Below are 12,680 nucleotides of genomic sequence, written 5' to 3' on the forward strand. Positions count from 1 at the left end.
GTAGGGCCCGGGACCCCGCGGGCAGCTCTTCCCCTGAGGCCCGGCCCCGGCGCGTTGTGGGGCTTCCTCCGACTCCCTGCCTCTTCCCTCTCTGCATCTCCCTTCAGCCGCCTGGGCTAAAATGTCCCCTTTGGTTGTTTTCAGCTCAATGCTCCAGAGGGGGAAACTCTCCAGGAAGACTCCAGTGATTCAGAAGTAGAAAATGAAGCAAAAGGTAATTTACTGACCAAAAAGCCAGCCTGGGTGGATGAAGATGATGAAGCAGAGGAAAAGTAAGTTCGAGTTTGAAGGTTAGAACTGCATGTCACACTTAAGAATGATAGAAAGCAGCTTCAGTTTTAATAATCTTCATGTTCTTGTGTGGTTTTTCTTTCTAGTGTTGATATGACCCATAGATATAGGAAAGACTTCATGAAAAGTGATGCTGAGACGACACTTACTAAGAAAAAGCTAAAAAGAAGGCTTGAAGAACAGTGAGTTCTGTTAATTTTATTAATATGAAATAAGTTTATGTGATAGTCATAGAATCCTGGAATGGTTTGGGTTGGAAAGGTCCTGCCACTGCAGGCGCTTGTAAAAAGTCCCTCTCCAGATTTCTTGTTGTCCCTTTAGGTGTTGGAAGACTGTTACAAGGTCTCCCTGGAGCCTTCTCTTCTCCAGGCTGAACAAGCCCAGCTCTTTCAGCCTGTCTCCAGAGCAGGGGTGCTGGAGCCCTTGGAGCATCTTCATGACCTCATCTAGACTTGCTCCAACAGCTCCGTGTCCCTTTTGTGTTGGGGCCCCCAGAGCTGGATGCAGGACTGCACTTGGGGTTGCATGAGAGTGGAGTAGAAAGGGAGTATCCCCTCCCTCAACCTGCTGGTTACTTGTTTTGATGCAGCCCAGCACATGGTTGACTTTCTGGTCTGCAAGTGCATGCTGCTGGCTCATGTTGAGCTTCTTGTCAACCAGCATCCCCAAGTCCTCCTTATGGCTGCTCTCAATTCAGTCTCTGTCTGGCCTGTAGTTATGCTTGGCATTACCCCAACCCAGATGCTGGGCCTTGCATTTGGCCTTGTTCAAAGTCACTTTCTTCTTTACCTGCTGTGTTCATGCGCCCTGTTTAAAGCTAGTGCTTCTTACAGTATCTGCAGTGCTTATAATTCCAAAATACTAAGAATAGTGAATAAAATGTGTATTAGTGTTGTCTAGGCTAACTTGTTTAATATTTGTTTTAGTAGGGGAGCACAAACTGATTTGTCTTCTAGAGAGTTACATCAAAGTTCATTGTAGTGATACACTGTGTTGTAAATAGTGTGATTGAAGATGCTCTCTTAGTATGGTGTATAAGAATGAGCTGAAATGGGAATAGCGAAGTAGATGTGTTTGGGTTGTCATGGTATTAGCATGTCTCACTCCAAAGAACAGTGTTTTAATGTTTGGTATGAGTTTTACTCTAGTTTCACATTCAGGAAGTCAGAGAAACACAGAAAGCTGAGTGAAGTTTTAGCAAACTTGTATAGTGTTGCAAGTGCAAATAATCCTGCAAAATTGTGACTGAACATCTTGTAAGTACTTAATACATAGAAGGAAATTACTTTTCTCAAAAAAGGGGGGTTTTCCCCTCTCTTTCCCCCTCACCCTTCTCTTGGCAGGTTTCAGCGAGCTATGGGAGGAGTTCCTGCCTGGGCTGACTTGGAAAACAGGAAGAAATCGAAAAAGACTACAAGTGATAGTAAGTAGAAATCCATTACTACTCTAATAAGTATTGCTGACTTTTCCTATTTAGCTTAAATGATTATTTTCATGTTTCCTCAGTTTCAGTAATGCGATAATATGCTGCATAAATCAGCTTTATTCCTTTCTTCAGTGTGCTTTGATTTAATTTATTTCTGTAAGGAATTTCTAGGTTTTAATGTGGAAGTGTTTATGGAATTAGCCTGTTCAGTGCATTTTGCTTTAATTAGGTGAGAGTGATGAAGATGATGATCTGCTACGCAGGACTGGCAATTTTGTATCTAATTCAGAGTCCCTGCCAAGAGGTATTTTGAAGGTAAAGGCAAGCCTCACCTTTCCACTTCAGTTTGATCCATTTGCATGCTTTGGCTTCTTTGTTGCTATTCGGGCACTAAAACTTGTGAGGGTATGAATTTCTTCTTTGTTAGTGTAACTGGAAGCCCTGGAGGGTGAATAGTTTGACAGATTGAATAGTTCGTATCATGAAAGCATGGAACAATAAATTGAGATGTGTTGTTTGACATAAGAATTATGTTATGTACTCTGAAGTAGCATCTTCCAGTAGGATTTTAGTTTCTGCATAGGAAGGGTATAATTCTTCCACAACTTTGAGAAGTTGTCTTTGAGAAGTGACAGCTTTAATTTAATTGTTTCTTATAGTATCTCTTCTATACCTATTTCAGATAAGTCTGAATGCAACTAGTTTTACACAGACTGTTAATTCCGAAGTCAGTAGAATGGGTGGCTAGTTCATCTTATGTCTACACTGCTGCATTGAAGCAACTTATTGAACTTCGTGTATGTTCCACTTACATTTTGCTGTCAAAAAGTTCTTAAGGTTTGAGATCTTGCTCTTGCAGAGTAAAGGACACTTAATTGGCCATTCACCAGCATAAACAAAAATGTCAGTTGCATAGGGTTGTTTTAACTGCTTGCTCTGTGTTTCAGATGGGGATCTGCTTGCCTGCTAATCAGGAACGTTTTGCTAATGGAAGACTGGCAACTGTGCAGTTTCATCCATCTGCTCAAGTAGTCATGACTGCTGGACACGATCGATCCCTGTCACTCTTTCAGGTGAAGAATTTCAATCTATCAGATGTAAATGGCCTCTAATATGGAACTTTTTTTTTTTATAAGTATACCTGAAATAGCCCACAGGACTGCAGGAAAGAACAATGCAAAGTAAATATTTCCATTAGAGAAGCACAATAGAAGTGATAATTTGACCAAAGCCTGGGCAAGACAGGGAAGGGTAAGAGGTGTGGAATACATCCGGGAAAGCTGGGAGTGCCTGATGTATAGGGTGAAGAGCTAAGAGCCAGGTTCTTTGTAGATTGAGAAGAGGAGATTAATGCTTCAAACTGGTGTACCTCTTACTGTTAAGTCTCTTGTACTGGCTAGTTGATAGGAATTTTCTATGCAAAAGTATTTGGTATGTTCCTTAATATGATCTGTTTGTTTTTGAAGGTTGATGGTATAAAGAATCCAAAAATACAGAGCATCTACTTAGAGAGTTTTCCAATTTATAAGGCTTGCTTCAGTGTTGATGGGGAACATGTTATAGCCACTGGTACTCACCACAGAATGTTCTTTGTGTATGACATGATGAGTGGAAATATCATTCCTATACAGAAAGTAAGAGGTATGTTTCATAGTGCTGTAAGTGTCTGGGTATGGTTGAAGCTATCTCAGATAGAGATGGATACGAATTGGCTTTAAAAGGAAATGCAGTGAATTGTTGGAAGTTGTATTTTTAACTTGTCTTCAGGGATCCTTATTCATGTACGTTTAGCTTTAATTTGTCTGGGATATTAAAAGCCAATTGTTGCCCATAAACAAGGTTGAGTTGTAGCTTTACTGTGACAGTGTACTACAGAAATGAAAAGCTGAACTGGTCTTGTTCATATGCAGAGTACCTTTGAATGTTGAGGAAAAAGAATAAATTATGCCCATTTGAAGTTCTGAACCTCTTTTTAAAGGTGTGGATGAAAGATTCCTCAGAAGTTTCGAACTCTCTCCAGATGGATCATTTATGCTTGTAACTGGAACTTCAGGTTACCTTCACCTGTTGTCAATGAAGGTAGTTTCTCTTCATGGTTCATGTAGCTTCAGTTCCTTGGTACCTTTTCCCTCTTGAATCTGACGAGTTGTATATAATCTTAAAAGCAATTTAGCTCTCAGTCAAAACAAAGGTATGAGACTTACATGACAACCTTTAAAAAGGAGCTGCTGAATCAACTAACTGGAGCTTTAGAAAATTATTTTGGGGTGTCTTGAGATTTTTTTTCTTTCTGCAGTTCTCTTTGGGTCTGGTGGAGCTAAGGCCAGAGTCTGGCAGGTTTTTAGGCTATCGCTGGGAACAATTTTATGTCAATGTTGTATTTCAGCTGCTTGCATGAACACTGTGCTGGCAAAAGGAATGGTGTCAGCATGGGAACAGGCATCTGAGGGTGGGAGAAATACAGGGCTGCTTTTTTGGGAACAGCGCTAGTGCATGCTGGTGTACTGTGTTTGTGAATCATGCCATCTCCTGTGATTCATAATGCATACAGAATTTCTTCAGTTTTAAAATGCCCTATGATGACAGCTGGATTTGTTTTAAACTTTTACTAAGAAAAATACTTCTTAAAAAGGAAGTTCAGTTCTGTAGTGGAGCAATAACAAACTGATCATGGTTCACAGCCATGGGCTTTGTGCTCTGGTCTGTAGGCATTGAAAATGTTGATGCTGTTCTTTTAATGTCAGTGTTGCTATCTTAAATATTTTTGTGAGAAGGAAGTATGGAAGCAACTTTCCTACAGATTTTGGTAGAATCATTGTTACTGTTGTTGTTTGTCCTATAGACAAAGGAACTGATTAGCACTATGAAGGTAAATGGAAGATGCACTGCATCAGCTTTCACTCCAGACAGCAGTAAAATATATAGCTATTCAAGTAAGTATTCTGTCTAACAGCACTAATCATAATCCTGTTTAATTTGCATAAGTTTTTCTAAGTCATTGTTTTAAGAAGATACTTAAAAGACTTTATACCAGCATCTGGCCTAAAAAGACAACCAAGTCATCAATCATTAAATAAGAGTTAACTATTTTAATATGCCTTTAGTGTTTTGGTTTTTTAAACACTCTGTATTTGATAGTTGTAAATGAGCTAATAGTTGTCATCTAATGAAATTCATAATGACAAAATAGAGACCCGGTATGTTCTGTATATGTGGTTTCTGTGATCTACTTTATTCTGCAACCAGAGGAAGGCGAAGTTTTCATTTGGGATGTGAGAAGCAGAAAGTGTCTACACAAATTTGAAGATGAAGGTTCTTTGGAAGGGAAGTGCATCGCTGTTTCAAAAAATAACCAGTATGTGGCATGTGGGTAAGTGACATGGATTTGACAACTTCCTATCTCATCTAGAACTCTTCAGTAAACTTACTGGTGGATGGTGAGAGTGTAGGAACATGGAAGAAGTTTATTTTTAATGAGGTCAGAGTAGAGGTAATAGATTAATACTGCCTCTTTTATGATAATAACTTAACTTGTTGTGTATATATCTAAGATACCATAACACACTTAATACCAGACTCGCTCCTAATGTATTACTGTCACCATACATGGGTTTAGCAGCTAATTCTAAAATCATACTGACTGAAATCACAAATTCTGTAGTACAAATGTTGATTGAGGCTCTTCTCCCTTTTCTAGTTCTCTTTTCTATGCTGCTGATCTGGCTCGTGCAAGGTAGCATGTTAGCATTTGAAATGGTGCTTCAGCTCAAAGCTACAAGCTTGAAAGTGTTTTTCCACGTGGACTTACCAAGATAAAAGTTCAGCTAGTGCATGGATTCTTTTAAATCAAACTAGCAAGTATTAAGTACAGTATCCATTTTCTTAGCCCACTGTAGAAGAGGAATTTTAGGTGAACTTTAGAGGGTATTAAAAAAAAAAAAATCAAAAAGCTTGAATCTCTCAGTGTCTTTTGATACCAAGCTCTCGTTGCATTGAACTGATGCTGTGTAAGAGATGGGCTTATCAAAGCTCTCCACAGTTAAGCATGTGTCTATAAATAAATAAGAATCCCAAATACAAGCCCCTCCACTAAATACTGTTATAAACTCCAAAGCAAAATCAAGATCCACACAAAATATTGTTACAAACTTCAGTAAATGATTGGATATGTGGCTATAAATAACAAGATCATATAGAATCATAGAATAGTTTGGGTTGGAAAGGACTTTAAGATCATCCAGTTCCAACCTCCTGCCATGGGCAGGGATGCCTCACACTACACCATGTCACCCAATGCTCTCTCCAACCTGGCCTTGAACACTGCCAGGGATGGAGCATTCACCACTTCTTTGGGCAACCTGTGCCAGGGCCTCACCACCCTCACAGTAAAGAACTTCTTCCTTAGATCTAACCTGAACTTCCCCTGTTTTAAGTTTGAACCCATTACCCCTTGTCCTACCACTACAGTCCCTAATGAACAATCCTTCCCCAGCATCCTTGTAGGCCCCATATATACTGGAAATATGCCTCCTTGGTATAGTCCTTGTTAATTTCTTTCCGTAGTTCAGCTTCTGGAGTTGTAAATTTATATACTACGGATGGCTGTCTCAAAGAACACCGTCCTAAACCAGTCAAAGCCATAATGAACCTCGTTACATCTGCTACGTGTGTGACCTTCAATCCCACCACGGAAATCCTGGCAGTGGCTTCCCGTGAAACTGATGAGGCTGTCAAGCTGGTATGTGCAACTTTAGTGCAAGCTTTTTGTGTCTTGATCAGAAATGTTACTGGTGACATGGTAAGACTTGATATTGAGCAGAGATGTCGACAGCAGAATTCGCTAGACAGCAGATCAGTTCATATACTAGATACTGTACATATATAAAGAAATACTTTTTTTTTCAGTGAAGTTGTTCTGAAAATAACATGGTGCAGTTTCCCTTTTGTTTCTCCCTTTTGAAAATGCCTTTATTTCAGTGCTGTAAATAGAGCTCAGCATAAAATGTGAATTTTCAGCAGCTGTTAACTGGGCTTTATGTGGTGTTTTCCATAGCTTATTCAAAATTTTGCCATGCTTGTCAGAATTCTGGCCAATAATGGAACTACTGAATTAATCTGAGGGTTTGGAAGCCTATTTTTACTGCTTAAATGTAATTACTTAGAAATAAATGAGTTGTAATAACTGGCTTCATAGTGTGTTCCCTGCACCTTTTCTCCAGTGGAACTCTGTATGTGGGTGGTGTGGGATGGGAATATAACTGAACATTTGAACTTGACATTGACCTGCAATTCTAAATTTGTACTGAAATTAGAATTTTAGTGGCTTTTTCCTAGTCATTATAACTAATGACCTGTTTCTCAATAGGTACACATTCCTTCATACACTGTATTTTCAAACTTCCCAGTGTTCAGAAGAAAACAGATTTATCTTGCTCAATCTATGGACTTTTCTCCCAGAAGTGGGTTTTTCTCTATAGCAAATAACAAAGGCAAAGCTTTGTTATTTAGGTATGTATTAAGTTAGGTTCATTAATCCCAGATAATGTGGTTATATTTTGTAAGATGGGGCAGTTGACTGGTAAATGATAAGGTTTGACTTCATGAGCTGAATTTTCTCTGATGACTTGAGTGCGGAGCTGACTTTCCCTTCTGGAGAATGAGGCTTGTTTGTCTGAATACAAGACACTCACTGCTGCAGACATCCCTACCAAAACAGTCATTGTCCTTTTCTGAAATTAATAGGATGCAGAAAGGCAGATACTGGATGCTCTCCCCATGAAAAAAAGATAGTTCAGAGGATTAAAAGATGATCTGTGCTTCAGTGTTAACATCTGTATCTGGTGTTGCTTTGTTCCAGTTGTAAAGACAGAGTGGAGCATCGTTGGAGGGAGGGAGGGTGACTGAATGCTGGCACATGTTGCTAGGTTGTGGAGACTCCATCCTTGGAGATACTCAAAAGCCATATGGGCATAGCACAGGGCAGCTGTCTTTGGCTCTGCTTTGAGCAGGGGGATGGACCAGGTGACCTCTGGAAGTCCCTGCCAACCTCAAAAACCATTCTATCGTGCTGTGAGCAACGGTCATGCTCAGTGTAGAAGCTGTTGCTTCTTTATGTTGTTCACTCAGCAGGTTACTGAAAAGCTTTAAATGTCTTACCTTTTTTTCCCCCACTTCAGGCTGAAACATTATTCAGATTTTTAAAAGAAGATACAGGAGAAGATGGACCAGTAACTGAGGTAAAAGCACTAGAACTGTGACAACATTGTCTTGAGGAACCTTATTTTCATTTTGCTACCTCCACCGCTTTGTAGATGGCAATAAGAATTCCTTGATACTGTGTAATCTGAAACTGTTCTGTCTGGATCATTGTGGAGTAGGCTCCACATGATGGGCAAGAGTCAGGTTTGCCTTGTCAATCTCTGCTTTTCCAGTAATACTTTTACAGGGAGTTGGTAGTTCCACTAAACTTCTGCTGAGTCCTGTTGACAACAACAGTGTTAGAAATCTGAACATATTTAAGTCAAACTCACAGGCACTGTTGTTAAAAACAGCTATTTTCTGGCAGTTACTTGGCTTGATCCTGTTATGAAGTCATGAGACCACCCTCACTTTCCAGCTAGGGTTACATAAATTCCTGAAGTTTGTGTGCAGATACTATTTTATTGTACACTTTAACCTCTTCTTGGGAAACTGGAAAGACCTGGAGCCTTGACAGTAATATAGTAGTTCTGAGACCCAAAAATATGTTAATGATTAAAAGCTAAACTTATTCAGACTGGAAGCAGGTCTTCTGCATGTTAAGTTTGCATAGAATTTTGTGATGGCTAATTGGAAGATACTAACTAAGTTCTCTGTACTGATCTTTCTCTAGGTGTTGTAACCTGCAGATACAAGTATGCTGGCAAAATCAAACAAGTTCTTTTTTATTTTATATGGAAGCTAAAAAAAGTACTAATATAACATCTGTGAGTTTTTCAGTGTGTTTTTCTTAATAAATGTACCTGATATGGTTTCAGGCAAGTTGTTTCAACTTCAAACTTTTTCCAATATTTTGTGTAAGCAAGTAGATTTTAATGGCTAATGTCTTCAAGAAACACTTAAATGTCTTTATTATGAGCATATGAAGTATTCCAGTGCTGAAACAGAAAATACTACTTTTATGTAAACTCTAACCTCTGCTCTGTGCATTCGGCTTGAGCTTGGTCATCAGCCACGTTCATTTGAGGCTGGGTTGGAAAAACATTTTGCTGGCTGGGGGAGCAAATTAATATGGAGCCCTGGTGATGCTGGTGGTATAGTTCAGCTCAACTTACTGGGCCAGCTATAGCCTAAAGGCAGTCTAAACCAATATGTAAGCAGTACCACCCTCACTTGTGCTTAATGCATCCTAAGAATCACGAAGACAACTGTTTCTAACATGGTGTTCATTCCTAACGAAGACTCCATTCTTAGCTTTCTGTGAAAGCAAAGCATCCTGATTATACATCATGCTTGATGTTTTTAAATCAGTTGTGAAATTGATACCATTAGGGTCACCTAGAAAGGACTGCTTTACAGCCCATGTTGCTGGGTCTTCCCCTGATGCCAGATAGAATACTTTTGATCACTTTGTTCCTGATGTGGCTACCTCTTTTCTTTTTTGAGTACATGAACAAAAAGTTGGCCAGGAATCTACTACAAGAAAAATCCTGCTTTAAGAATGAATTGTGACTAATATGTCTGTCCACTTCACATGAGGAAGCTTTCTGGACAGTAACATCGAAGAGCCAAGATGCTGAAACTGCTTTATGCCTTCACTAGAGGGCAGCCCTTAACCACTTTTGTGGAGACTTGACTGCTTCATGATGCTGAATAGTTTGTCCTGTGACAGCACTGCTGAAGAGTGAGGTTTTGGTTGCGGTTATTGACACAATTTTCCTTTTTAAAACAATCTCTGTATTTTGCCATTAGGAAGGTTTAAGTAGTGTGACTTGATCCATAAAATTGTTAAATCATTTTAAATCAAAGTGTTCTAACAGGCTTTTAAAATATATTGTCTCTTACCATGTCTCACTGAAGTAGTGGTGGAGTATTTTATTACTATTTAATCCACTTTTCCTGAGCCTCTGCTGCTCTTTGCACAGTATGTGCTTCTCCAGTTTACCCAAGAAAAAAATAATCCCAAATGCAGTGATTCAAACCATATAGGAGTCACTGGCAGATTTAAAATTGGAATTTGAAATAAGGTGTTCCTGGTCTTGTTTAGTTGACAAACACAACTGTTTCTGGTGTTCTTCGCCCATTGTCAGAGGTCTGGATTGGATGGAGCAGTAATTTAAATGGAAAAGGTGGTACATACTCCTTGTATCACTGTAAATAATTTCAAATAGTGGCAGGAAAGAAGGAGAGATTAAACAATTGTTTTTGCAAATTGTATGTTATAAGTTGCAAATACGAAGCTCTGCACTGAGGTGGGGGGAGCACTGCAGAACAATGTTCAAGCTCTGTACTAAATACCTTAATTCTTGCTGTTGCGTTTTTGTCTTCTGGAAAACATAACTATGGCCCCATCCAATATGAAATAGGGAAGACATTTGCCTTCAGAAGTAAAGGAAACCGCAAGGTGCCTGTTGTGTTTTCTAATGGATTTTAGGCAGTGAAACTTTCAGGTACTAAGCAGGTCTTAGGTTGGATGATAAGAAGTATTCATGTCATCCAACCTAACCAACAGCAAGAAGTTGAAATTGTTACTAGAGTATCCAGACATACTAATTTTCAATAGGATAAATTACTATTAAGAGTACATATCACTGTGCTTCATTCTGAAAAACTCTGCTCTTTGTCAGTGTGCCATGTGTTAAAGAGTACTTAAGCTTCTGACCTATTTAAAATCTCTTTGTATTTAATGCCTTTTTTCTAGTGTGGCTTTTTTTCCTGGCACTACTAAGCTGAGGTTCTTTTAATGAATTATTTCTCAGCTTTTCCTCTCCTTCCATTCTCCTTGGCAAAATAAATTTTATTGATGTAGTCCATTAAATATTTATCACGGCAGCCTTTCCCCTTCAGGCTATGATCTTGTCCGATTTTGCAAGCTAAATAAAATTAGTCTGGTTAGTGCTTGGAAAGGAAACCTCCGAGAAAAAAAGAGTGAATTACAAGATCTGAGAGTAACATTCGTTACTTAGAAGATTATTGGGTTTGCTGCTAAGCCTGTTTTGAGTTTGCTGTTAGACCCTGCTCCTGGTTGAGAGCTCTGGCGTGCAGTGGATTTAGCAAATTCTTAAAGGCCTGAACGAGTTTTGTGTCCCATGTCTCAGTCAATATCCGGGTTTGCTGCACTCCAAATTACTGGGAAGTTCTGGTTCTGTAAGTCTCTTCCATGCGGAACTGTTTCAACTGCTACATGATTTTTTCCAAATCCTTGCTGATCAGACAGCAAATGGGATCCTCCTCTTTGGATGTGGTGCTGAACCCATCTAGTGGATGTGGCAGTTGTAGCACACCCTGAAAAGAGGTTGGTTTCTTGGCTAAGAATGTTTCTTCAAGGGCTTTTGGTGATCCTCTAAATCCCTTTTTTGCTATAAATCTAAGATCTAGGAGAAGGATGCAAAGCTTTTTGGAGGGCATCTGAAATAAGTTTGTACAGGATAAAATCCTCCATTTCCACTGTCCCTTACGTCCAGGAGTTTATCTGGTATCCAGCACACCACAGCGTTGCTTCCTCTTGCACTGAATTCTGCTGTATTTATGCTGCACTTCCTTTGGGATAACTAGCAGCAGGGATGTGCTGCACTCTTAATGACACATTACTGTCATTATTTGGATTTCTTCTTTGAAACTATGGAACAATGATTGTTTTTTTTCCAGTACAAAACATTTCTTGGGTACTTGTTTGGTTTTGTCCCAGGTGTCACAGGGAGATGGCAGTATAGTCCAACCCATTTTGGGACATTTTGATTGAGGCAGTCTGCATCTGTGTATTTTCTTCCAGTGGTTAAAACTATGGAAGTTGTCCATCTTATTAAATTATTTTGAGATCCCTTACCCTGAATGAAATCTCACCAGCTGATCAGGCACTTTGAAATGGCTGCAATATGATTTGGTTTTCATAATAGAGATTGTAAAATATGCCTGAGATCTCAGTCTTCACAGTGCTATATTTTGCACATGAGATTGCCTGCCATATGAGACTTCCATTTTGTGTGTGCAGTATTGAATGTTTTATTATGTTTAAACAGATGGAAGAGTTGGAGCAGAGGGGAGTTTGGAAGCACGATGCAGGAGCCCTTACTTATAACTGCTACGCATTGCTGCTATTCTGCCTTGTCAGAAGATCAGGGATCTGTATTTATTATGAGTTTAGTATATATTCTGTGGTATTTTCAGTCAGTTTCTGCTGAATTGAGACTGACTTAAGAAATTAAGCCTAGCAAGATGTTTTTAGCAGATTTATGTGGTTCGTAACTGGGGGGAATTGAACTTCAGTTTAGGGTCTTTGAAAACATCCTTTTTATGAAGACTGAGTAACTTCCGTCTGCAAATCCCAATGCAGCGTACACGTAATAGGAAAATAACGTGGGATTCATGAGTAAGAGACCAATTTGTATAAGCTGATTTTGTATTTTAACAGCCGTAATTGCATGTAAAAATACTCACATTGACACAAACTAGTTTTTCATCTGCATAAATCTACCTAGCAGAGCCAGGCCCCCAAGCTACTGGTAATAACTATAGAGAAACTTGTGGGCTGTCAGTTCTCAAACTACTTTGGGCTGCAGTGTCTCAGCTGTGTATATACACTGAGATGAAGCTATAGAATAAAGTGATGCGTACCAATTAAGATTAATTGCTGTAAAAGATTGAGTACTATGAACAGATACTTGGACAAAATTGAGCAAATCTCCACATAAAGTTTTGTTTCTTGAAAAAAGTAATACATTGTTTGTCTGAGCAATGCTGACTTCCTGTCCTTAAATTTGTCTTG

The 12,680-nt window shown here is 39.2% G+C and overlaps 1 protein-coding gene across 1 annotated transcript; it reads left to right on the plus strand.

Moving 5' to 3' along the window:
- Nucleotides 1-144: 144 nt before the first annotated feature.
- On the plus strand, nt 145-8,723 carry UTP18 (UTP18 small subunit (SSU) processome component homolog (yeast); the record flags this gene model as incomplete). The annotated part of the gene is made up of 13 exons (XM_010022020.1): nt 145-272; nt 378-473; nt 1,635-1,714; nt 1,947-2,032; nt 2,665-2,790; nt 3,184-3,358; nt 3,696-3,796; nt 4,560-4,650; nt 4,964-5,087; nt 6,281-6,455; nt 7,083-7,225; nt 7,894-7,953; nt 8,589-8,723. Coding segments are annotated over 12 exons (1,350 nt in total), but the record flags the coding sequence as incomplete, so codon positions are not given.
- Between the last annotated feature and the right edge of the window lie 3,957 nt (nt 8,724-12,680).

Source organism: Nestor notabilis, unplaced genomic scaffold (genome assembly GCF_000696875.1).
Source record: "Nestor notabilis isolate BGI_N333 unplaced genomic scaffold, ASM69687v1 scaffold25579, whole genome shotgun sequence".
Classification (NCBI taxonomy): domain Eukaryota; kingdom Metazoa; phylum Chordata; class Aves; order Psittaciformes; family Psittacidae; genus Nestor; species Nestor notabilis.